The 26,437-nt window shown below is 47.5% G+C and overlaps 2 protein-coding genes across 5 annotated transcripts in view; one reads left to right on the top strand and one right to left on the bottom strand.

Annotated features, from left to right (window-relative positions):
- EML6 (EMAP like 6) overlaps positions 1-23,960 on the top strand; it is a 247,629-nt gene extending 223,669 nt beyond the window's left edge. The window contains exons 28-41 of the mRNA XM_057743235.1: positions 2,909-2,987; positions 5,521-5,650; positions 7,185-7,283; positions 8,292-8,465; positions 12,341-12,549; positions 13,344-13,501; positions 14,152-14,266; positions 15,746-15,934; positions 17,588-17,760; positions 18,189-18,351; positions 19,114-19,217; positions 19,908-20,061; positions 20,459-20,559; positions 22,226-23,960. Of these exons, the coding sequence (XP_057599218.1) occupies positions 2,909-2,987; positions 5,521-5,650; positions 7,185-7,283; positions 8,292-8,465; positions 12,341-12,549; positions 13,344-13,501; positions 14,152-14,266; positions 15,746-15,934; positions 17,588-17,760; positions 18,189-18,351; positions 19,114-19,217; positions 19,908-20,061; positions 20,459-20,559; positions 22,226-22,250 (1,873 nt within the window). The 3' untranslated portion in view covers positions 22,251-23,960. The remainder of the gene's footprint in view (positions 1-2,908; positions 2,988-5,520; positions 5,651-7,184; positions 7,284-8,291; positions 8,466-12,340; positions 12,550-13,343; positions 13,502-14,151; positions 14,267-15,745; positions 15,935-17,587; positions 17,761-18,188; positions 18,352-19,113; positions 19,218-19,907; positions 20,062-20,458; positions 20,560-22,225) is intronic.
- Positions 23,961-24,551: 591 nt separating this feature from the next.
- Positions 24,552-26,437, bottom strand: part of RTN4 (reticulon 4) — a 67,307-nt gene continuing 65,421 nt past the window's right edge. For all 4 annotated transcript variants that reach the window (XM_057740656.1, XM_057740657.1, XM_057740658.1 and 1 more), the window contains 3 exons: positions 26,195-26,241; positions 25,943-26,001; positions 24,552-25,547 (listed from right to left, as the gene is read on the bottom strand). In XM_057740656.1, coding sequence (XP_057596639.1) covers positions 25,505-25,547; positions 25,943-26,001; positions 26,195-26,241 — 149 coding nt within the window. In that variant the 3' untranslated portion in view covers positions 24,552-25,504. The remainder of the gene's footprint in view (positions 25,548-25,942; positions 26,002-26,194; positions 26,242-26,437) is intronic.

Below are 26,437 nucleotides of genomic sequence, written 5' to 3'. Positions count from 1 at the left end.
CAGCAGCCTGCACCGCCAGCACTGGGCGGGAGTGGGGCTGCCTCGCTACTCAACGCCAGGTCACACGCGTGAGCTCACGGACCTCTCCTTGCGTTTCCTGCCCCCGCCCTCCCTTCCTTGCGTAGCCTGCCCTCTCTGAGCTCAAGCCTGTCCTTCCTCCTCCCTCCTGATTGCCTAGTGTGCTTGCTCTCTTGCCAGGTTCCTTCCTTAAATTTCTTTCCCGGTGGAAACTCCTTCCCCTTTGTTTCCGGACCTTGAGTCTCTTCAGAGTCCCACTTGCCCCCATGAGCCCCCTGCGTGTCTCTGCTCCTCCCACCTCCAAGGCCGCCGCGCACCTTCCCAGCCCTCCACCTCTGTGCGCCTCCCTGCTGAATCCCAGTCACGCTCACAGCCTTGCTCCCTCTCCCGTCCTGTGTGCCCGCTGGGAATAACCAGCTATAAAGCGTTTATTGGACTGAAAAGTGAGTGAATGTGCTCACGCGCTGTACTCTTTCCCACCTCAGCAGAGCTTTTCAGAGTCACATTTCCAGAGGAATCTGAATCTGGAAGGATTTAGATCCACTGAAAAATGCTAAACCTCCAGTGTTTGGCTGTGTTGGAAATTGTTGGCAGTCCTTCTCACGTCTGGTGTTACGAACTCTGTTTATAGATGCCTGGAAAGAAGCCTTTAATGCTTGTATTGTGTTTTAACTTGCTTTCCTTTGGAGGCAGGGAATTGTCAAGTAAGTATGCACAGCACTCTGCAAAAGCCCAGGTGTTCAATGAGCATCTAGAACTAAGCGTTCATGCAGAATTCACAACCGTGAAGGGTCTATACTTACACTCTGCTGAATTTGCCACAATGCAGGTTTCTGCCTTTTGCCCCCTCATCTTCCGTTTTGAAGCAATACAGCTGTAAACATGCTTGTGAAATAAGAAAGAAACATTCTGAGATTGCTTTACTTTTCAGTTTTTAACTGAAAATCAAGGTGAAAAAAAGCATCGGATTGCCTCTACGTGTATATATATACAGTCTCCTGTATATATCAATACACAGTGTCTGTGCCTGTATGCATACTCTATACCCTGTATAATATGCGGCATATTATACAACCTGTGTATGCCCTGAAAACGAGCCCTGCGTGTAATCTCAAATTCTGCCTTATGAACCTTGCTCTAGTCCCAGTGTCCCCTTGCTCCCATCTCAGACCTTGGCTTGCTTTTGTCATACATTCAGAGACTCTTAGGTGGAAGAAAAAACCCACGGATTTCATGGGAAAGTTCCACTAAAACAGAAGAAAGAGCAGATGTCCCAGGAAGCGATCATTAACGCAAAGGCAGAGTCTACTTGTGAGAACGGGCCCCGCCCCCGGCCTCCCGCCTTTGCTCAGTGTGGCGGCGGCGATGTCAGCCGGGGGTGTCATTTTGCAGAGATGCGCGCGCTCCCCGTTCTTCGGTGGCGATTATGATGCCATTTGGTCCAATTATCACTTATGATTACATAACATGTTTTGATTGAAGCGTTTCTGAGAAAATAAAGCTGCCTTGTTTCTCCCCAGCACAAAAATGCAAGCCGTTCCAGCAGGCAGGCTGCCCTCCCGAGAAACACTGCGAATTATTAGGCTAAATTATGAGTTGAACTTGATTCACAAACAAAGCAGCCATTGTGCCTAACTCCCAGCGACATCCAGGAGGATGTGATTGTGTTTCTGACAACACGTTTCTCCCCAGCACACTCCAAAATAAGCAGAGGCCCCAGGCGCATTGGCAAAGTCCAGAGAGTGTGCGGAAGCAGTGACAAGGCTTCCTTTTTTCTCCCTATCCTGTAGGCGCTTTAGTGCAGAGTTTGCCCAGAGACGCCAGGGTATGAGCTTTCTGAATTTGTAGAGCGGTGCACTCTTTCATTTCTGTTTTAGTTCTTTGCTGGCATGCTCGGGAAGCATGGTGTGTGCCGCACAGGAATGTCTGTTCACTTGGACGATGCTTGTGCATGAGTGAGGTGGTTGCTCGTGCGGCTCTAAACTGTACTAAGTTTCTCACTTGGCTTTGTTTGCTGCTTCCAAGGGGATCCAGGTAATCCTTTCTCTTTGCGTAGCCCAAGAGCCATCGCTGATGGATTTGAACAGACGGCGGGAGTGGGTGCAGGTCCCCCCTGTCCAGCCCTGGGCCCCTAAACTCCTAGAAGTCCAATGTGAGGGAAGCCCACGTTACCAAAAGAACTGTCCCCCTTGTATACGAGTCCTTGAGGGCTTAGCCATGAAAGAAATCTCTTAATTAAAATTGGAGACCCAGATCTCCACAACTGAGAAGGGAAAAGCAACCTTAGGCGTGGTGGTAGCAGATGAATGTAGACCATGACCCTGAGGGATAAGGCATTGGAGGAGTTCATTCTGTCTTTCATGCCTTTGCTTCCTACCTGCCCTTTTGTGTGGCAGGAATGACCTGGGCACTCAGCCTTCAGGGCCTGTTCCCAAGCCTGGCTTGTAAGTCCTGCTTCACAACACGTCGTAATCTCTGACCACCTCATTCCAAATAGCGTTGGTACCTCCCTGTCTGAAGAATGGCTGGTGGGTTCAGGAAGCACGGCTCCTACCTTCTCAGGCTTAGGCTCCTCTTTGGTTTTAAAACCAGCCCCTCTGGCTCATGCATTCTTCCTGGCTCCCGGGAGAGAGGGACTGACCCTGACTGTGATGCCTTATGTGTGGGGAAGCTCAACCTGGTGCCTGTGAATCCAGGACCCAAAATGTCAGAAACAGCTTTTCCTGGGCGGGGTGGGGGCAGGGCAGGACAGGACAAACCCAGGCGAGGGGACCTCCAGGTTGGGGAGGAGAGAGAACGCCTGGAGCTGGTCTTAGCTGACTGCACTGGACAAGCAACCTTGCTGCCTTTTGTTCAACACTGTGCTTCTTTTGGCCACTTTCTGTTCCAGACCACCTGTGAGCAGAGCAGCTCCCCAGCCCGAGAAACTTCAGAAGAACAACATCACCAAAAAAAAGAAACTGGTTGAGGTGAGGAGGTTAAACTCTCTTGTTGTTAATCTGGTATCGAAGTCCTGAGACCTGCCTGGTGGACCTCACCACCTGCAGGTCCCACAGACACCTTCCAGTGACCCCGACGGGACCCGATGCCTCTCCCTATCCTCTCTGCCTCCCACACAGCACTGTCCCCCAGCAGTGACCAGAGTCACATCCCCTGGGTCATGTTCCTTCAGCCCTGCCACCAGGTCTTATGGGTACTAATTCAAAAATGTCCCGTGGCCTTCAGACGTGGCCTTCTCCCTGTACCTAGTGCTGATGGTGGTGGGGGGGGGTGATGGGGTTGGGGCGGGGGCAGGTAGAGAATGTGAGCTTATTCACCATCTCTAACGTTGTTTGAGCACTTGCCATGTGCTGGGTGACTTGCTATATGTATACTCCCCACCAAGTATTTCACACATTCCTCACAACTACAAGGTAGGTACCATTATGGTTCCATTTTACAGATGAGGACACTGTAGCTCAAAGAAGTCAAATGATGTGTCAGGTCCCAGCCCCAGATCACCAAACCAGTAAGTGAAGAGGGCTTTGAACTCAGTTATTAGGACTTGAGGATGGCAGCTCCAGGGGACCTACTTTTTTCTGAGAGAAGCCTCCTAACTGTTCTTCCTACCTTCAGACTCTTCCCGTTCCTCTCTGACACATGCCTCACCACCCACAACGTTAGCTCTTGAAAATATAACTCTTCACACCTCACCCCAGCTTTCAGACCCAGGAGATTCCCACATTCCCAATGGGATCCAAGCTCATGGTTTCAGAACCTCCCCCAGGAGCCCCCTTCCCGGCTCATCACCTGAGATTCTCCAACTGTTACTCATGTCTCTAACCCCAAAGCCATGAATGTTGTGTGAAGCTGCCTGGAACTTTCAGGCCCCTGTGCTTTCAAGCTCCTTATGCTTAGAAGTGTCCTCCTCTTCCCTCCCCACACCCCGTCCCCCCAAGCCCTTCTCCGTGCGGCCTTCCCTGATGCTCCTGTCCTGAACCCTCCTGCACTCTACCCACCCCACACCTCCACCTCCACAGTCCTTGTCACACATTCTACTGCCATTATTTCCTACTCGTCTGTCTCCTCTACTACACCCTGAACTCTGAGGCCAGAAAAATCTATCTTAAAATTTTTTATTGGAAAAGGGGAATATCTGGGGGGGTGGGGTATCATAGAACACAGCAAAGGTCAGGAAATGCAGCTGAACTTCAGGAAAGACAGGGTCCAGGAGCTGAAAAGCCATCAGAAGCCAAGACATGCCTCTTTCTGCACAGCAGGGCCTCATGCATGCCTGATGCAGTCTTCTCTTTTTCTGCAGACTTCTTGAACTTCTGTAGCAGACTGTGGTGCTATCCAGTGCCCAAGTTTTACATCTCCTACCAGTGTCCCCAGTTCTAAATTCCTGGGAGAACCTATCTGATTGGCCCAGCTTGAGTCAGTTGTGCACGTGGGCTGGGGATCACATGTTACACACACAGTTTCTGGGAAACACGTGGGGTGAGGGAGAGACGGCGGGTGGGTAGCCACTCACTGAGTTGAAAGGAGGAGAAGGGCTTTCTAGATGAGAGATACTTCAAAAAAAAAAAAAAAATCAGAGTCATAAAAATAGGAAAGCTCCTGATACGTGAGCTAAATAGACATGTCAGCTTGACCAAGGGTCATGGGAGATGTGAGAGCAGGGCCTGATTGTGCCACCTTAAGGAATTTGGACTTTCTCATAGGCAGTGAAAGTCAGTGAATGTTTCTGAGTAAGCAAGTGTTATGGTATTTTAGAATTAATCTGGTGTTTGCAATTGGCAAACTTTGGAGAGAGAAAAGTCTAGAATCAGGAAACCTAGAGAAAAGAGACCCACATCTTCTTAATCTTGTACCCCTCCCCCGCCAACCCCAACCAGCACAGTGCCCGGTGCAGAAGAGCTGCCAACAAGACAGGTGTGTCAAGTCGCATTAAGAACAGATCTGATCTGAATCAGTCACTGCTCTTTGTCATGGAAGACAAGAAAGGAAGAAGAAAAAGACTGTAAACCCAGAAGAGGATCTAGTTGTTGGGGAAAAAAGAATGCAAATGGTGTAGAAACTTTGTAGCGCAAGCCCCAAGCAAGAGAATGAGCAGGGCATTGGCCTCAGCGTTCTGCTCTGCTGGTCCCCGCTGCATCTGGGGGAATCAGAGCAGAGCTCTGAGCCACCAATCGGCTCACCTTCGAGAGCACCTGCCAAGGCACAGATGTAAAACTTCTGGGTAACCTTTACCGGGCATCACGTTGGTAGGCTTTGCCTCACCTGAGAAGCAAATCTAGTTTATAAAACTCACTGTAATTCTAGGTGTTAGCCTGTCCCCCTAGAGTCTCAGGGAACTGAAGAAAGGGCTGGACTGTGTCCCCAGCTGGTCAAGGAGTGAGTGGTTGGCTGTCTCACCAGCCTCATGGTTGCTGTGAGATGCGTGGCTGCCCCCGCAGTGCGGGTTTGTTCCTCTGCTCTTCCTTCCTCTAAGAGTCCTTTCATCCTTATGTGGGAATGTAGGAGCTGTCTCTCGACCACGTGTTTGGCTACAGAGGATTTGACTGTCGCAATAACCTGCATTACCTAAATGACGGTGCCGACATCATCTTCCACACAGCTGCAGCCGGCATCGTTCAGAACCTGTCCACAGGTAAATGGGTTGGGAGAAATCACCATCTAAATACAGGCTTTTAGCGCTTTTCTGCGCTTTCCGAGTGGTTAGATGCCCCAAAGCTTGAGCTTTCTCTTCCCTTTGGAGCCATTTCGCTCCATTCCATACTTGGTGCCGTTTAGTCCTGGAAGATGCTCAGGCCCATGTTCACAGAGTCAGACCCTCTCTCTCTCTATCCTTCACCCAGACGCATCTCGTCTCAGGCCCCGGAAGGGAGGTGTCTCTGTTTCCATCAGCTCCACAGAGGCTGAGAGGGATGGAGCGAAGCCAGAAAAAGGGTGTGGGTGGTAGAGAAATCCTTATAGACAGTAACCAAGAACAAAGCATGAGGCAACTTTTCTCGTTGGTTTTTAACAGCCACCGAATTTTTAGCAGCTCAGATTTCCAAGTTTTGTTTGTTTTGAATATTTAACCAGATTCATGAGAATGAGAAAAATCAAACAATAAACAAAAATACCTAACATGTCCCTTAACTATAGAATGGCTCTTACGTGTAAAAAAAAATAGTTTTAAAAGAAACACCTCAAGCAAAAAGAATCATTCAGAAATTAACAGACGCCCTTATCTTTACCACAAGATTTAAATATGGTAACACGTTGCCTTTATTTGCTTTATATCTTAAACAATTTTTTCCCCTCAAATGTTTATGCTCCTTCGTAATTCTATGTAGTTCATGCATAGATTTTTTTAGACAGTAAAGTCACTGGGCACATAATGATTTGTCTTTTGGGGGGAGGAGGCGCTTGGAATTTTCTATACATTTTTCTCAATTTTCTAGCCACGTGTTACCAGGTTAGTAGCGATGTGCTATTTCCTTGTATTCCATACCCATACCATCACTCACCTCGCAGTTCCTGTGCATTTGTGTGGGTTTACAGTGGCCACTTGGGCAGTCAGCAAACCCATTTGCTGCAATAGATGATAAAGTCTTTCTTGTCCTTTCTTCCAATTCCTGTGACACGTGTTGAGTTAGGGCTTCAGGGGGTGAAGCCATCACCTGTGCTATCCAGGCCCCCAGTAGATAAGCACTTTGATAGATGAAGGTGATTAAAAGGGATTTCCTAAGTATTTCCCTAGTTTAGTCTTCCCTTTCCATTGAGTACGTGGTGCCATTTTGCTCAGTAAAGCGCTATCTCCAGGCGCCCCCCGCCCCGCCCTGAGGAAGACACTGAGAAGCCATGGCCCTGTACCATGGCAGGAGGGAGCATTCTGGACTCTGGAAGCCTCTGCACTTGGACTTTGCTCTGGCCCCACCCAGGATGCAGAAGGATTGAAGTGGAGCTTGTGTGTTAGATACGGATTAGGTAACAGACACTAGCTCTCCTCCCAGTCCTGGGACAGGATATGTCATTGTGAAAAAGGATCTCTCATCTCCCCAGAGATGATTCCATAAGTGAGAATTTGGCACTTTAAGCTGTCACTTCTACAAGGCATTTCCAGAGATACACACAAAGCTTCAGGTTACCCTGAGAGCTCTTTCAGGCCCCTGCTCACCCCGCCCTGTCTCTCCTAGGGAGCCAGAGCTTCTACCTGGAGCACACGGATGACATCCTCTGCCTCACGGTGAACCAGCACCCCAAGTACAGAAACGTGGTGGCCACCAGCCAGATAGGTAGGAGGGTCCTGCGGCCGCCGAGGTGCTCCCAGCTGAGCAGAGACGTTGACCTATCAGCAGTTATTGGGGAGGCAGTGGGCAGGTCATTGATATCTACCCTTTCTCTACGTCACTCTTGATTTTTTGAGTCCCGAATGTATCTATGTCACCTGAGTTGACATATCCAGTGACTGGTGATTCTGAGGGACTATTAAGTCAGACCAGAGCTGCCTCACCCAAATAAATGGGTGGCCTCCATCCCTGAGGACTTATGAGAATAATTTTTCAGATCCCAGGTGTCAAATGAAGAGCCCCACGTTTGAAGCCTGGAGGTTGTGCTTGGCGAGCGTAGATTCCACTATGTGTGCCTGGCTCTTCTTATCCTAGGAAACTGCCAACAGCAAATGTGAACTGACTCACATTTGTGAAGAGTGGTGGTTTTGTTTTTGTTTTAACTTTGTCATTGCAAAGGCAGTTTTTACAAACATACCTTCCTGCTTGTTTTCATTGAACCATGCCCATTTTTAAATTTAATTTGGAACTTTCTGATGCTGGTGTTAAGTGCTTCGCTCTTAGAAACATGACTTATTTTAGCTATTGTTTTCCCTTGACGCCTCCTCATTGCCATTGCTCATCCAATGCAGGTGATATTACGGAGACCCCAGGTAAGGCTCTTCCATCCGTGAGTAGTTTGCATCCGCGCAGCAAAACCATGTCGATGTACCTTGTTTGCTGATTGTATCTGGCTGAGTTGCAGATACAAGTCATTGACCTCACCAGTTTCCTTTGTGTAAACTCCACCTCGAGTGTGTGTGTTGGACATAAACACCCTCAGGTCTCTGCCTCTGAAAGCACAGCAGGTGTTTCTCGTTGTCTCTCACCTCTGGCCAGGCTGTGGGTCTCTTAGCCCCCCGTCACTGTAACGCCCTGAACACCCGTCTTAAAGAGGCTTTTAGGTGAGCGTCAGCGTTGCCTCGGCGCCACCGTTCTCCAGCCTCGGCTCTTCATCGTGCCTCCCACATCCAGGAACGACACCTTCCATCCACGTGTGGGATGCCATGACCAAACACACCCTCTCCATGCTGCGGTGCTTCCACTCGAAGGGGGTGAATTACATCAACTTCAGCGCGACCGGGAAGCTGCTGGTGTCAGTGGGCGTGGACCCCGAGCACACCATCACCGTCTGGCGCTGGCAGGAGGGTAAGGGAAGTGTGCTTTCTTTCCCTCCGGGAGGCTTGCTTGTGGCATGCGTTGGGCTCCAACCTAGATCTACCTCTCTCCATGGACCGCCGTAGGCACTGCTGCCGCATCAGCCGGAACCAGGGCTCTTGGGACCCTAGAGAAGCTGCTTGTCAGCTGCTGTATCCCTGCACCCCATGGCCTCCGGAGTCCTGAGCTGGGCACGTTGGGCGCATTGGGAAAGTGGCCCCAATACTTTCATTTTCCTCCTCAGACAGAAGGCAGCAGCCTCCACCATTTCTGTGCCAACCACCTTCCTACCCAAACTTCTTGGTCCATCTGGTGACTCCTGGATCCTGCTGCAGCTTTGTTACCCTGGTTGTCTTATCACAGGAACTGGGATGGGGTTTTATCACCATAGTCTTAGAAACACTTTTTTGAAAAACATTTTTGAAATGGGGATTCACCTTATGATTACGGTTTACATTCACTGTAACAAGATTTCCATCTTGTCCTCCCCCCCGCCCCCCCCACCCCACCCCCCAGTACGCACGCACACAGGCTGCTACTGAATTTACAATCTTCTTCGAATCAAATATATGCAATCTTCTGTGTATGTTCTCAGGTTGGCAAAAGCAGACCCAATTAGTTAAGACATTAATGAGGTCTGCCTCCAGCCGGGCCGCCTGTATCTGGGGCAGCTGTATGTGAGCCAGGCACGCACAGAGGTGGCACTTCTCCAATCCAGGGCTTCTGGAGTCCCATGATCTCAGCATCTTCCCATGGAGGGGCCGTGAGAGGGGACAGTAAGTGAGCCCAGTGGGAGGAAAGTTCCAATTCCTCCTGAGCCCCCGTATGAGGAAAGGAGGTTGCAGACATTATGGATGGAATACAATCACTCGTATTCCATCCATTTCTCATGTTCTTGTTCATCAGTGCATTGTGTCCAGTGGCCCCAAAATCTATATCTCGGCGATGCAGGTCATTCCTTGTGATGGCTGCTTAAATGGACTCAGCCCCAGATGAAAAATTGAGCATCTTCAATGATAGACTTATAGCGTCCTAGGGCTGGAAGGACTAGAGAAGCCTTCCTGCCGGGTCAGGATCCATCCCATGGAGAAATCCCTCCAAGCGCATCCCTCACGGACTTCTTTCCATTCTCTGCTTGAATACGTTCAAGGATATGGCCCACATCATTTCACGAGACAGCCAACCCACCATTGGAAAGCCCTGTCTTAGGTGAGGGTGTAACTTGCTTCATGAAGCCTCTCTTCTACGGTACTAACTGTATTCTTCGCAGTAGCCAAGATCAAATATGTTCCTAGTTCCTTGGAAGAAAGTTATATCAACACCGATACTCAGTCTCATCTTTTCCAGTTCAGGTTCGCTCTCCCCACTTCCCCATCCGTCCTTCTGGGCGGTACCTGCTGTAGCCCTGCCCCAGCACGGGGCCTGCCCCTGCCTGACCTCTTGCTCCCCTGGGGCCCCTCCTGCCCTCCCAAGGGTGGATTGGTGGAACCAGGACTTTTAAACAAGCTCCCAGGAAAAAGAGAAGTCTTCTCTTTGGTAGCTTTCTCCCACTGTCTTTGTTGGAACTAGTGCTCGGGTCTGTACAGAAGGATTCTGGGCCAGTGGTAGTGTTTAACAGCCTAACACCAACCACCAGCTCTTCTGAGCTGACTGTGTGTAGTTTTTGCCTTCACTTCAAGTGCTGCTTACAGATGAATAATATGGTTTTGAGGGAGGTTTATATCCATTTTCGTTGTCATTGGAGATCGTTCATTTCTCATTTGTCTTTAACAGATTACCTTGTGGAACCCGTGTGTGTGTGTAAGAAACAAAATTAAATGGAGTAAAAAATGAGTTTAATATGTAAAATGCATGTTGTCAGGTCCTAGGTACTTATATAAAATTTGTTCTGAGTAACCTAGGAGCCAGTGTAAAGAGAGAGACAGGCACCTCCACAATTAGAAGTGTCCATGATATTAAAATAAGGCAAAAGCAAACAGTGGATTAGAAGAAATGTGGCTCTTACTGTTATCTTTTTTGCATTTTCCCATGACTGCCGAAATTGATCCTCTTTCCATCTTTTTTATTGGCCACTTACTTATATTGCTTCTTCTGCAGTTCAGCTGTTCAAATCCTTTTTCTACTGTGAGTGCAAGGGTTGTTTATCTCTTACTTATGCTTTGTAGCTCTTTACTGATTGTCTTTTAAAGCATTACAAATATTTTCTCCCAGTCTGTTGTTTTTTAACTTAGTTTATAGTATCCTTGGGGACCATGGATTTAAAAACTCTGAGCCCTAGGTAGTGAGGAATCTGTTCCAGTAAGTCAGGTGTTCCATCTGCAGGGAGAGAATTCCTGCCATGAGAGGTAACCTGGGGGTCTCCCCAGCCATTCCTGGGAGTGGATTACATGAGGGAGTGTCTGAGGGCTGGCTGCCGGCCCAACAGTGTTAAGAACCCACCACCACTCTAACAGCCATTGAAAAGCAAATAAATACAATTGATGAGGAAGAGGGGAGGGGAAAAATACATGAGTAAATCATATAGGGAGATTGATTAAGAGGAAGTTGGAACTAAGACATTAAGAATAAGAAAATGGAAAGAATAGAAGTTTAAAATAAACATTAAAAACTCAAGGACTGGAAAATAATGATGAGATAAAAATAGATGGGATAAAAGACTAGAAGCCCAGAGATTTTATTTTATTTATTTTTATTTTTATTGGAATATAATTGCTTTACACTCTTGTACCAGTTTTTGAGGTACCCCAAAGTCAATCATCTGTATTTATACATATATCCCCATATCCCCTCCCTCCCTCTACTCCCCTCACCCTCCCCGCCCCAGTCCTCTAAGGCATCATCCATCCTCGAGTTGATCTCCCTTTGTTATACAGCAACTTCCCACTGTCTCTCTATTTGGTAGTTGGTAGCGTATATATGTCTATGCTACTCTCTCACTTCGTCCCAGCTTCCCCTTCACCCCCTGCCCTCCGCCAACAGCCCAGAGATTTTAAAAAGAGCTAAAAGAGCAATAACGATAATGATAACTGATAACCATAGTTACTGCTTACAGAACCCTCACTGCATCAAGCCTGTTCTAAGGGCTTCCCTTGTATCAATTCTTTTAATCCCCACAATACCTTATAAAATGGGAACTGTGATATCCCCAGTTTACAGATGAGGAAACTGAGGCACAGAGAGATTAAAATAACTTTTCCAAGGCTGTTCTACAAAGAAATGGTGGAGCTGGGATTTGATTAAGGCAAAGGTTAAATAAAACTCAGAAGAGAACTCAAAAACATATTTAAATAAATGAGGTTGAGGGAAAAAACTAGTCATATGAAAGGTAAAAATTTTAAACCCTAAAAACCACGAAAGAAAAAGGAATATGGAGAACTTTTTAAAGAAGTTAAAAGCAGAGGTATCTTGGAGTAAAACAAAAACCATCTAAAGGAGTGTGTCTCCAGTGGCACTGTTGGGGGGGGGAGGGGGAGTACAGCTTCCTGTGGGGTGAATCCTGTTGGAGGTAGCAAGATGGGGGATGCCCTTAAGCTGTTTTGCCCTTTACTCATCTATGGAAGCGTCTATCTCCTGGGCCATCCTTTCCTGCTCTGTTCACAGATGCCTGGATGTGGCTCGTGGGGACAGGCTAGAGTCGGTTGAGGGGTTCTGTTAGCAGCACCTGCTGCACTGGAAGTTTCCCAAACACAGTCTCTTTCCTGCCCTGGGAGTAGTGTCTGAAGGTGGGAGAGGGTGGTTGAAGAAGAAGGAACCTGGACGTGTGCCCTGGGCCTTGCTGGGGTGGGGAGCCCTCTGCCTGGGCTGCAGCTCCCCTGCCTGGCCTGGGAGCGTAGGACCCACCTCACCAGACTGTCTTATCCACACAGGTGCCAAGGTTGCCAGCCGAGGGGGCCACCTGGAGCGCATATTCGTGGTAGAATTTCGCCCCGACTCAGACACGCAGTTTGTGTCTGTCGGGGTCAAACACATGAAGTTCTGGACCCTGGCAGGCAGCGCCCTGCTTTACAAGAAAGGGGTCATCGGGTCCACGGAGGCTGCCAAGATGCAGACAATGCTCTCCGTGGCCTTCGGTGCTGTGAGTTTCAGCAGAAGCTTCCTGAGAGAGGGGACCCTGAACCCCTGGGCTCAGGCATGGGACGGGGGGTGGGGGGGTGTGTATCCTAGAAGCTGTGAGCAAAAGGAAAGCCACTTCCACAGGATCTCCTTTATTGGATTATTTGCAACCGCTGTTTTGTTTCCTTAGCACAGATGGGTGAGTTGACTGTATTTTTCCCCTCAAAATGTTAATCAGGGGAAGGCAGGACCCCCACCCAGGCTGGAGGTTCATTATTCCAGAGCCAGACTGAGCTGCACGCCCTTCTGACCGGGCTACATGGCCACAGAGGCGTTTCCACCACCGGACAGCATCCCTTCCCCAGCCCTCTTGTGCCACAAATCCCCTGACACCCTTACATAGGCTGGGGGCTGCCGTCGGCCAGCACAAGCTCCCACAGCCAATTCTCGGTCCTCCAGGGACGGATTTACCTGCCTTGTAGATGAGCCCAGGAAAGTCTCCTCACAGGCTGGAGTCCTGACCTTCCCTGCGGTCACCTGGGGCCGCTCACAGAGTGACAGTGCATGCAAAAGCAGAGCTACGCTCAGTGGGGAAGTGAACTGTCCCCAAAACGGACTCCATAGAGTGAATTGCAAAGCTGGGTGATTTCCTTACAGTATGCTCTTTTTAGAATTCTCTTGCCTTCCCTTGGCACCAGAGGTCAATTTGAGTGTGTTTATGTTTCTCTGGCTCTGGTTCCTTAGCCACGGGGCGGGGGGCGGGGGGCGGGGATTGCAGCCGGTGTCCTGGTGTGGAGGGTGTCCCTTCGTTCACAGAACAGCCTCACTTTCACGGGTGCCGTCAACGGCGACGTCTATGTGTGGAAGGACCACTTCCTCATCCGGCTGGTGGCCAAGGCTCACACAGGCCCCGTCTTCACAATGTACACGACCCTTCGGGATGGGCTCCTAGTGACCGGCGGAAAAGAGCGGCCGTAAGCCAGGGCTCCTCTGGGAACAGCGGGTCTTTTATGATTGTCTTGGGAGAAACTGCCAGAAGCATCTCCAACTTGGAGAAGATGCAGATTTTCACTCTCCTGTCTTTTCTACATCACGGAGATGAGTCTGCTGTCTCTCCAAGAGGGCCCTGGGCCAGAACCTTCGGAAGTAAGGGTGCAAGAGGAGGTGTCTTGGTACTTTAAAAACTGGAGAGGTGTTCTTGTATAGAGCCGGTGACTCTGCTTTCCATCAAGTGTTGCTGTCAGTAGCTCTTTGGGGGGAGGCAGGAGGGGGTCAGAAGAAGGGAGAGATGTTCAATGGGGACCCAGACCATGTGAAAGCCAAGCCGGAAAATAGAAGAAACGTTTCTCTTCATCATTCCGTCTAGTTTGATTTTTCTAGATTTCAACTTTCTTTCCTTCCACGATGGTGGCATTTGAAAGCAGTCTAGGAAATCTGCAAGTTCAAGGGATTCTGGCGGCTCGTGAGCAGGGCTTATGAAAGGGGCCACCCCAGAGGGTCTGCCCTGCTGGGCCCCGGGGATGAGGGACCAGGACCTTAGGAGATGTCAGGGGGAGAGGGAAGGGGAGGGTCCTGGGCGGTCTTAGGATGAGGGCTAACGTGCTAAGTTCTTGATCCTCTTCAGGACCAAAGAAGGAGGTGCTGTGAAACTGTGGGACCAGGAGATGAAGCGCTGCCGGGCCTTCCAGCTGGAGACGGGGCAGCTGGTGGAGTGCGTGCGCTCCGTGTGCCGCGGCAAAGTGAGCGGGCAGGGTGGGCCTTTCCCCAGCTGCGTCCAGCCAGACACTTGCCCCGTGCTGACTGGTTGAATCCTCAGAACAAGCCTCCCGGGTGTGACGTAGCGCAGCGGGGAGGTGGCTTAGCACAGTCAGACAGACGTGGGTGCAGAGTGTGGCTCGCCCAGAAATGGCTGCATGTCCTTGGCTGTGTTGCTTAGCCTTTCTGTGTCTGGCACACGGGTTGTCGTGAGGACTGCCTGCATCGTACATGCACAGGGTCTTTCATCATGCCTGGCACACGGCCACAGGCAGTAGACGTTAGCTGCTGTTGTTATAGACAATGTTATTGTAGGCACATGGATATTAAGGAGTAGCCCAGGCCCGAGGGTGCACAGCCGGGAAGGGGAGGAGCTACCAAACTGTCTGACTTTGGTTTTCAAGTTGTACCTGAGCTGAAATATCACACACAACTGTGGAAGTTTTGGTTTTATTTTTTAATAAATATGGGTGTCCAGGCTCACATCTAGAGCCGCCAAATCAGAATCTCAGGAGCGGGGCCTTGACCTTGATGTGTGTTTTCCTTTTTCCCTTTTCTTTCTCTTTTTTTTTTTCTAATTCCCCAGGAGATTCTGAAGCATTTGAAAACAAATCTCTTAACCTCTATTTAATACCTTGTATTTATATTTTGGAGTTGGTATCTGTCTAAGATTTTGCTTTCTAGATGCTCCCCAGCAAAAAGGGCAAACCTGGCTTGGAGTCTACATAATTGCAAATTGGCAGTTTTGTTTTTGAATAGATATATTTGCAACAATCATCCGGAAGGGTAATTAGACATACAGGAGAGGAAGGCAGAATGAGGCCCAGAACCTGGAAGTCATCAGGAGATGGAGGTTGTTCAGTGCGGGGAAGCACTTAGGAAGAGTCTGGGCCGCCCAAGAGCAGAAATTGGCTGCCCTGCTCTGCGGTGAGCTTGCAGTCACTGGGCCGTCCCCGCGGGGACGAGATGACGCAGAGCTCTGGTGCAGTTCTCCCCACGGTGGTGGAGGGAGAAGAGGCAACGTGCGGGGTCCCTGAAGGATGGCCAGTTAGTGGTGAAAAACAGAGCACGTCTTGGCTCTTCCTATGTTAATACCAGTGCCAGCAAAGGCACTTTCCCAAGTTGCTCTGCTAGTGGGTGTTTTGGTATTCTTTTATCTTAAATTGTGACAAAATATAGAGAACATAAACTTTACCATTTAACCATTTTTAAGTGTACAGGTCAGCGGTATTAAATGTTCACATTGTTGTGCGACCGTCACCACCATCCCTCCCAGAACTTTTTTCATCTTGTGAAGCAGAAGCTCGGTATCTATTAGACAGGAACTCCCTTTCCCCCTCCCCCCAGCCCCTGGCAACCACCCTTCTACTTTCTGTCTCTATGAATTTGACTACTTTAGGCACTTCATATGAGTGGATCCTACAGTGTTTGTCTTTCTTCTAATAGTGTTCTGATTACAACAGGGGAAAATTTTAGTGGGAACCAAAGATGGAGACATCATTGAAGTGGGTGAAAAAAACGCTGCTTCCAACATCCTGATTGATGGACACATGGAAGGGGAGATCTGGGGCCTGGCCACACACCCCTCCAAGGACATCTTCATCTCTGCCAGCAACGACGGCACAGCCCGCATCTGGGACCTGGCTGACAAGGTGAGGGGCTGATGCTGCCCAGGCTCAGCTGCCCCAAGTGGGCCTTGGAGCAGTGACAGCCCGGGGCGAGGGGAGGTCTGGCCGGGGTCAGGCCAGAGAAGGGGGATGGGGCTGGACAGGAGATCAGCCCCAGGGCAACAATTAAGTTAGAGAGACTGATAATAAAGGAAGTCCCTTTCACACACACCCTATATATATATAGATATATAGACACACAGACACACATAGATATATATCTTTTGGCTGTATATCCATCTGTGAATATTTATAGTACAGGAATAATATAATTGAGAATGATTATTCTCACCCACAAAACTAAACAAACAAAGAGATAAATCATGTCTTCCCTGGATGGGAAGACTAAAAATGATTTAAAATGTCAGATGTTCCCAAGTGAAAAATTTCGGTCAAAATCCCAACAAGGTTTCTCTTAGAGTTTGGAAAAACAATTTATAAATACAAAAGATTTCAAAAACAAATTCATCTGGAGTAAAAATGTAAAATAGCAAAGAATAATCTGGGGATAAAAAGATTGTTACCAAACCTTAGCTATTATTAAAACAAGTACTCAAGTTCTTTTTTTTAAATTAATTAATTAATTAATTGGCCGTGTTGGGTTTTCATTGCTGCACACGGGCTTTCCCTAGTTGTGGCAAGCAGGGGCTACTCTTTGTTGAGGTGCACGGGCTTCTCAGTGAGGTGTCTTCTCTTTTTGTGGAGCACGGGCTCTAGGCGTGCAGGCTTAATAGTTGTGGCTCGCGAGCGCAGGCTCAGTCGTTGTGGCGCAAGGGCTTAGTTGTTCTGCAGCATGTGGGATCTTCCCAGACCAGGGCTCGAACCTGTGTCCCCTGCATTGGCAGGCGGATTCTTAACCACTGCGCCGCCAGGGAAGTCCACAAGTACTTAAGTTCTAATAATTAAAATACTTGGTTTCATTACAAAACGGCCAGTAAATGTTTAAGTCCTATTTTCACTGTAAGGATCAAGGAGCAGACATGGAGAAGCCTAAGTGTGGTTGTTATACTCAGGTTAGTTCATAATTTTTTATAATGTTTATTAATACCCACTACATACCAGACGCTTCACAGACACTATCATTAACGCTTACCAAACCTTGCAAGACCAATGTTAATATCACTTCTCTACACGTGGGAAAACAGAGACGTGACTTACCCAAAAACACACAGCTAGGGACAACGCCAGGATTTGGGATCTGAACTAACAGATGCTGAAGCTTAAACTCTTTCCCCTGAACAAGAGGTCGGCAGGCTGCAGCCCGAGGGTCAAGTCTGCCTGCTGCCCGTTTTTGCAAAGTTAGCCATGCTTTTTGTTTATGTCGGCGTCCATGACTGCTTTCATACTTCACTGGCAGAGCTAGTGGTTGCAACAGACCATAAGGACCCCAAAACCTAAAAATCTTTACTACCAAACCATTCACAGAAAAAGTTCATCAGCCTCTGCCCTAAACCATGTTGTTTCCCCAGCTGCTCAGTCAAAACATACTACCCCCTCTGCCACTCAGGGACAGTAGCAAGAGGTTTGGAGCCTCCCTAGAGGCAGCCTGACTCCTCTGGCCTGGGTTCAGGATTTCCCCTGGGGACCAGCCTAGGCGGCCAACAGCTCATCAGGTGGTATTACTTTGTGTCGATGTAGAAGCTTCTAAACAAGGTGAATCTGGGCCACGCGGCCAAATGTGCAGCCTACAGCCCTGATGGGGAGATGGTGGCCATTGGCATGAAGAATGGAGAGTTTGTCATCTTGTTGGTGAACAGCCTGAAAGTTTGGGGGAAGAAACGAGACCGGAAATCTGCTATCCAAGATATCAGGTACATAGCAGGTGGTTTGGGCAGGAAGGAGAAAGGCGGGTATTCTCCCTCCCTGTGGTTCCCATTCCAGGAGGGTCCATGGCTGGAATGAAGAGCTCACTTGTGAGAGGGTCCCTTTCAATGAGCCAACTATGGAAGGAGACCCTCTTACACATTAGTTCTCAGACATGTCTTTGCTAATTTCCATAAAAGTGTGATAAAAACTTCTTGTAAAATGCCTTCTACACAAGGCTGCATACATCCATTTACTTCTGTGGGGTTTGATCCAGAGACACTGTTGAATTCCATAGACGCTAGGAGAAGCTAATTCCATGACGTGCCATCTTGTTGCCTTTGAGCTTGGGAAGCCCGTTGCAGAGCAGACCTCATGCCCGATTGGCCCCAGATAGTCCTCCTAACGGACCACGCTCTTGGATTGCTTTTTCTAGAATCAGCCCAGACAGCAGATTCTTAGCCGTTGGTTCTTCTGAACACACAGTTGACTTCTATGACCTCACTCAGGGCACAAGTCTGAACCGCATTGGCTACTGCAAAGATATCCCAAGCTTTGTCATTCAGATGGATTTTTCCGCAGATGGCAAATACATCCAGGTATGCTTCGGCTTTACCTGGGCTTTATCTGGCCCTGTGGTGCTCTTTAAGCTGAGGTCTGCGGGGTCTGCAGGAGTTCGCCAACCAAGAAGGCTGGGAGCATGGTTCCAGGCCTTCTGCACGGTGGCCCTGAGGTGGGGAAGATCTCAGCTCATTCCTGTACCGCAGGGAAATCTGGGGTGGCTGGGCTCGCCCTGCAGGGAGAGAGGGGGCTGCAGATGGAGGCAGCAGCCCTTTGCTGGAAAACGGTCAGTTTCCTCTCGAAGATTCCCAGAGAAGCCAGGATCAGGTCCTAATACTTCAAAAATGCCGTCCATGAGAAAACTTGCCTTAGCTCTGTACCAAAGGACCTTGGTTCTCTGAACACAGAGATTCCCAAACCTGAGCAAGCACCAGAATCACCTGGAGGCTTTGTTAAAACGCAGACTGCTGGGCCCCACCCTCAGGTTGTCTGATTGGGTAGGTCTGGGGTGGGGCCCAAGAATGTGCATCTCTAACAAGTTTCCAGATGCTGCTGCTGGTCAAGAACCACACTTGGAGAACCACTGCCTTAGGACTTTGGCAAATAGCAATAAAATGGATGGAAACATGCCCTGCTTATTTAAACTTGGCTGCAGGCTGACCACAGGCTTTGCAGCCTGGAGCTGAACTTGGGTTTGGTGAAGAGTCCTGGGGATGGGGAGGTTGGGAAACAGTACATCCAAAGAAGAGTCCTTTGGACAGGAAAGAAAGTTGACGGGCACGGCTGCCTCCCACTTGCAGGTGTCAACAGGAGCCTACAAGCGCCAGGTGCATGAGGTCCCCCTGGGGAAGCAGGTCACCGAAGCCATGGTCATTGAGAAGATCACCTGGGCCTCCTGGACAAGGTGACTGGAGGAAAACTCTTCTGGAGGAAAAGGTCACAGGGAGACTCTTGTCCCAAACTCAGCCTCCAAGTTTGTGTGTAGCTGGGATCTGAAGTAGCTCAGAGACAGAGCTGGCTTTCCTTTGCAGTGTTGGGGCGGGAGGCTTCTTGCTCCCAGTTTGGGCCACTGGCTTTGATCTGCCCTGGGCTTTTGAAATGCAAAGTCCTTCTTTTTGTGTAATCTGTCCTACCCAACCCCATCCAGCAAGTTCAAAGGGAAACCATCCCCGGCTCTTGGCCAAACCCACTGTGGTCCAGTGAGGCCTCCTCCAAGCCCCCGGAGGGAGAGGGAGGGCTGGATCTGCCAGGTCGCAGGGTAAGCAACAGGGCCCTGCCAAGTCAAGGGAAAAGAGACCACCAGCCTGTGAGCTTGAGGGAGCCCCTACTCTCCTCCCAAACGACACATACTCAGAAGCATTACAGGGAAGAAGGAGAGAATCAAAGATGGAGGTAACTTTTCTTTTTAGGGTAAAATAGGGACTGGGGCACAGAATAGTAGGAGCTGGGGCAGGTGTACAGAGGGGGAGGGGACAGATGCCGTCCTGCCAGAGAAGCCACGTGACCATACTGAATTTTCCTCCCCTCCCTGGGAGAGGAGGCCTAACCGCACGAAGCCTTCTCATATATCTCACACCTCTTCCTGTTGGAACAGCATTCTGGGAGACGAAGTCATTGGCATCTGGCCGCGAAATGCAGACAAGGCTGATGTCAACTGTGCGTGTGTGACCCACACCGGCCTGAACATTGTCACGGGAGACGACTTTGGGCTGGTGAAGCTCTTTGATTTTCCATGCACAGAGAAATTTGTGAGTCTTCCTTAGAGTAACTCCATGCATTGCCTCCAGGCTGACTGATCTTCTGCAGTCTGCTGGAGATCATGGCCACATCTACATGGCCATCTAGGATGTAGAACAAGACGATCTTGTCACAGCCCTGGGGAGCCTTGGCAACACCTAACCTTTTCCTCTCCCTCAGGAGGGAAAGTCCTGGAAGCCAGGAGGATGGAGGGGGGCAGAGGGGCCACAAGTGGGGCAAGAATGAGACAGGAAGCCAGTGAAGGGCTGCCTCACAGAGATGTCCAGGCCCCCCAGGCATCCTGTGGGTGAAGGGAGGTCCTGGGAGGGGGAACTGAGTCCTGGAAGTGGTCTGTGGTTGCTGAAGGAACAGGCTCTCTCAGTCACCTGCATTCACTTCTGCTCACAGGCCAAACATAAGCGTTACTTCGGTCACTCGGCTCACGTGACAAACATCCGTTTCTCTCATGACGACAAGTACGTGGTCAGCGCTGGAGGAGACGACTGCAGGTACCAGCCTGATTCTTCTGGCTCTGCCCCCGGGCCTGGCCTTCACCCCTCCTCAGGAGCCAGCTCCTCCCAGGGGCACAGAGAGGGGCTGAGGTGGGACAGTGAACAGGAGATTCAGTGAGGACGTTCCAAGTATAAGGCATTTAGCGTCTGGTGACTCCCACCCCAATTCTTGATGGGCCTCTGTCCCCACTAGAGCTCTCCTGGGATTGGTGAGAAGGGCATGTGAGAGCTCCTCTGAGCATTGCTAACCGGAGGGGCAGGTGGTGAGAGGTCCGAGGTGCTGATTCCAGCAGGAACTGTCGGACAGCCCACAGCGTCCACTGCATATGAATCAGGAGGTTAGAAGGAGCTTGATCCGTAGGCCTTTTAACTCAGAACTTCCAATTCATCAGCCGAGTTCTTAACATGGGTCATTAATGCACCACCGAGGGAGGTTTAAAAATAGTAATATTGAGCCTCCGTCATCCTGAGAGACAAGCAGGACATGTTACCCAGTTTTATACATGAGATCAGGTACGGGATGAAGGCGTTAGGGCCCGTGCTAGTTAGTAGCAGGAGAACCTCAACCAGCTATGCGGGGATTCCTGAGCCCGGGCTGCTACTGACTAACCACTACTCAGTGTGAAATAGGCCTGTTGTTCTGTGAGGCATGACTGGCCTTCCAGTGTTTTGGAAGGACCCCTACCAGCCTGCTCCAGAGATGACATCAGCATTTCCAAGAAGGCAGCTTTCTCCTGTCCCTCCACCGAAGGCATTTCTTATTTGGAGTGTGGAGGAGGAACAGGATGAGGTCAAAGTCACTCAGCTTCTCCACATCTAAGGTAGTGGAAGGGCTTTACTGAAACATGAATATTGGTTTCTGTTCAGCCCAAGCAGAACTTTTGGGGGGAAACAAGAAGAAACACATGCATTCTAGATAAATATTTTAGTGGTCTGAGTGAGGTTGTGGAAAAACCTGTAGAGAATTTCAGCCACTTCCTACCCAAAAGCACTGTGTAGAAAATGGCCCCAAAGGATGCTTTCTGATGGCCTGCCTGGGAGCACCCATCTCCAGGCTGCTGTGCCAACCGCTGCTGGCACGTAGAGCCCTTGAGATGGTACTGACCGTAGCTCCCTGTGGCGCGCAAACACCCATTCAAAGCAGCACCAGCCAAACTGAACAAGCCAGCAACAGGAGACATAAGCAAACCCGTCCCCCCAGTGCAGCAGATACAAGGGGGCTCTTGATTACTATAAAGGGCTTAGATGTCACCTTTACAATGCAGGGCCCCCTTGGCCATTGCAGTCATGGGAGCCTGCCACGATCCCTGGCTCTGTGCTGAGCACTAGGAAGGGCTCTCCTACTCAAGTGGAGCTGATAAAAACTTTTCCGTAGTAACAAGAGAGATAGTATGAAGTCAGGCTGCCAAAAGTCCTCCCATTCAGAAGGGGCACGCAGGCTGCTGGAAGAGCCAAATGAAACAAACAAATAAAATAGACCTTTTAAAAAAGCAATAGACCTTTAATTTGGTGGCAAGATCCTGGTTTGTTGTTTGAAATTGAAATCAAAATGTGCAATGCATCACCTGAGCTTGACTCTGGAGCACTTGGCAAGACTGGATTTTGTCGCTTGACAAGTGTGATGTCCAGTGCTGCACAATGACTGTTTGGTCTGCCTTTTCAGCGTATTTGTGTGGCGATGTCTGTAGACGCCAGAACCCCCTTACTTTATTGCGGCTGCTGCCGCCAGCAACCACAGAGGCAGTGACGAGGTGCCTCCTGGCCGCCAGCTGCTGGAAAGGCCTACGACACCACAGGCCACACAAGCTCCAAGCGCTAGTGAAGTGGTGTGACTGCTCCCATCGCCTGGAATCTCCAGAACTGTGATGCCAAGGAAGGTCAGTCCTCACGTTAAGACTGCTTGCCTCTGTTCCTGAGACTAAAAACTACACGTACTAACCACACTGACAACGAAATCCTATCTGATAATGTAGCCCACTGACAAAATTCAAAGCCTCAGTTACCCTAACCAATATGTAGCTTTTAATTTGCATCAAAACTTTTACAAAAGATGTTTTGCTATTGTGTTTCTATACTTAAAATGTTCATTTTTACAAATAAGGAGGTTGAACAGGACAGCTTAAGTTAGACTCACTGAAATACTAGAAATATTGATAGCCTCTGTTCTCCACATTTAGCTTTCAAAACCAAATGAGCCATGTATAAACAAGTTGAGAAACTTAATTTTTTAACGTTTCGTTTGCGGAGTTTTATATCCATTAAGTGCCTTTGAAAGCTTCCAGTTGTGTGGGCTGCTGTCTCACCTCCCACAAATTATCTCCTTTCTACATATGGTGCTAAAACTTCAAAACTGAGGAGGGCTACAGGACCCTTAGCAGATTCCTGGTCTGTCACCCATGTCATGTGCTTAGGTCAAGGCTTCCTAAATGAAAGACATCAGTTACCTGCTTGGGAAATAGTGGCTATTTGAAGGTGAGCAGCAAAGAAACTTAAATTCAGGAGTTGGAGAGTAGGTGGGTAGAATGGGTTTTCATCTTATTGAGTGCCAAACCCACAACATCCAAAACATTTCAAATAAAACAAAACTCTGCTACAAAATAGGAAAAAAAAAAAAGCTCAAGTAGGTCCAGGAAGATGAGCTGATTTATCTTGTTAAACCGAAAATGGTAATAAATGAGGTGACCTGAGCCTGTGCTGGCTTTACCACTCCCAGAGTGGGGTAGACTTGACTCCAGTGATTTGCTTCAGGTGAACTATATAGGTCAAGTCTGGATTTAAAAAAAATCTCTGCAGAACAAATTCCTTAGCCCAGGCAATATTTGATAACTCAAGATTACAAAACAAAATAATCTAGCTTAGAGTTCCTCAGAGTTGTTTGGATGACAGAATGTGACTTGGCCAACAAAACCAGAAGGCATCCTAAACCACCTCCATCATACTTGACACTGGCCGACCACTGATAATGGGAGGGGCTGATGGCAGGTGCGGGAAGGCGGGCTGGTGAGGGACTGGGACTCTGAGCACATATATACCAATTAGTCCTTCTAGTCAGTGAGCTTAAAAAATTCTGGATCTTGAGTTACTGGCTGTTTGCAGTTGTCAGTTTAGAGGAAAGGTGAAACAAAGCATTTTCAATTAAATAGATTAACATTTACCACAGAAGTGCTTCAGCATTCTAAATGGATTAGATCACTCATTAAGCTATTTTTATATGCCAAGTTATTAATGCCTTACATTAAATCACTGATAGGTTGTTGGGCCCACAGTTAGCGTCCCTATGCAGCCCTAATTCTGTGTTCTGTAACCATGTGACTGGTGATGCTGAGTGATAACCATGTCTGCCTATATTGTACCAGTGACCTTTCATACTGATCGGATCTTGCATTGAAATAACCACATGAAGAATAAATTGATCAATGATGATATGTACACTATATTTAAAGAGCAATAGTGTCTGTGTGTCAAGAAAAGTTCTTAAATCTGATTTGTAAACATTTATATGGTATGATTTTATGTATGTTCATAAACCCTGCACTGTATTCTATATGTTAAAATATTGGTGCATGAATTTATTTTCAATTATCAAAGTATAAAAATATATAGTTTAAAAACATTTTGGTATGTGTCAAATAAATTTGATTATGTAAACATGTTCTTTATGGTTTCAAAGTAAATGCAGCTGCATTCTGAGCTTAAAACCTTTCTGAAAGTATACATCACTGCACACTGGTGGAAGTGAAGTCTACCCCTTGTGTATACTTTTTTTTTTCATTAGGAAATGCCACAGGAAAAGGACTTAACTTTATTAGTTAACAAATGGTACAAATAAACCTTTTTTCCTTTCTATCAAATTGCAATATTTAAGAGCAGAGACTACCCAATGATGATGAAAGTATGTGGCGTTCTTGTAGTCTCATATACTATTTTTTTATTTTGTTGTGTATACTTTTGATTTGCAGCAGGTTCATGAAACCAAAATACCAAACGTATTTTGAGTCTATAAGCTTTATTGATACTTCGCGTTTACAGTTCACAATGCATTCCACATATTTAGTTCAGTACAGCTTAAACCACAATTGTATAAATTGTCATTTGATAATTTCTTGCATAACAATGTTTGATATTTGCAAACAACATTTTTGGAAGCATTAGATTCAGTCCAGAGTTCGTGACAAAATTAACTACAGTAAGTCTGTGCAATGAAGTTTATGTTGAGGAGTCCTATTTATTTGCATGGCATCGTTTCATGTTGAAAACAGATGGTAGTGCTCCTAGAAGTATATGTTCTTTTTCTAGCATATGTGCTTTGGAACTACACACATAAAACCAATGACTGAAATATCAAGCACTGTGGGGCAGCTGGTAAAGGTAAAGGTCTAAGCTTTGTGAAACACTATATATAGATATATATATAATCTATATTTACTTATATTGGCAATTAATATAACAGTAAAATTCACAATACACCTAGAACATACCAGAAAGGCAAGCTTTTTCACTCCTGCTTTGGTGGTATGATCTTGTCTAAACATTTCATTTCAGAAAATCTGCATCAATCTACACAGACCATACACAGCGCACAAACTGTGAAAAGGGTTATTTTTTCAGCTCCACTTTCTCTGCAATTCCCAAAATACAGCAAGACTACCTGCAACAAAGTGTAATATACAGCTTTCTCAGATCTTTTTCTATTCACCAGTGCCTCATATAAGAAAAACAAATATGATTACTGTTTAAATCCATACATAGCAGCTTACAATACTTAAGATGATGAACACAGGGCAGTCAAGACAGGTCATTTCTCCTCCGACACTGCGTCGCTAAAAATAAAGATCTGTGAAACTGCACTGCAATGTCAAGGCTTCATTCTCCCCTGACCCTCCCCCATGGAATCAAATGAATATCCCCTTTAAACTCCTATTGTTAATTATTTCGGGCTTTTTCATTCAGCTTTGCGCTTCAATCCAGGGATTTTTGCTTGGATCCTACAAAAGAAAATGAGGGGTAAAAGGTCAGTGTAAATATTTTGAAATTTTAATATTTTGTTTTCTGCTTCTTAAAATGTCTCTCCCTCAAGAATTACTTGTACATTGCTCAGGTTATACAAGAAAAAAATCCTAAGGCTGCTGAACTACAAGTTATAATTTTGCCACCCTGGCCTCACAAATTAGACTTAAATAAAGCCTTAAATACATGTAAGTACACACAACTCAATGACCAAAATGTTAGAAAAAAAAAATCTTTTGGCAACTCTGTCACACTTTAGGTCTGATTGAAATTAAGTACGCATTATGTCTTATATGAGAACACTGCACTGTTGTCAAAATCCAGTACACCGATCCTTAGTGTTTTAAAAAAAAAAAAAATTTTAAATACTTACTTTGCCATAGCATCTTTAACATTCTTATTTGCAAGTCCTAGATAATGATCTATTTGTGCCTGAAAGAGAGGTAGAAAGAAGTTAGAAAATTACCATTGCTAAAAAATCTTATTACTGTGTTCCAACATATTAAAGGCTTAAGAAACCACCACATTTCTCATTTTTATAAGGCTTTGGAAACTAGCACTGATACATTTCTAAGTTCCATATAAGAGAGTGAGCTCTGTATTCTGAAATCTGCAGTCAAATTACCTGATGCCGTTCATAAATAACAGGAACACTGAAGAGTGAAATCAGAGCTGAAAAAGGAAATACACAACCTTTAAAATAGATTGGTATGATTTAGGGAACAAACACTACAAAGCCCTCACAGTGGCAGCACTCAGGATAGCCAGAAGTGTTCCTAATGAGGAGAACACACACAAGGATCTCCCGGATGCACCTGCAGGAGGGGAGCCACTGCAGAGCAATAAATTAACCAAGGGAAGGAACCAT

Source organism: Hippopotamus amphibius, chromosome 7, assembly GCF_030028045.1.
Source record: "Hippopotamus amphibius kiboko isolate mHipAmp2 chromosome 7, mHipAmp2.hap2, whole genome shotgun sequence".
In the NCBI taxonomy this organism is placed as follows: domain Eukaryota; kingdom Metazoa; phylum Chordata; class Mammalia; order Artiodactyla; family Hippopotamidae; genus Hippopotamus; species Hippopotamus amphibius.
Note: the sequence above shows the minus strand (reverse complement) of the source record. Positions and strands in the feature narration are given on the sequence as shown.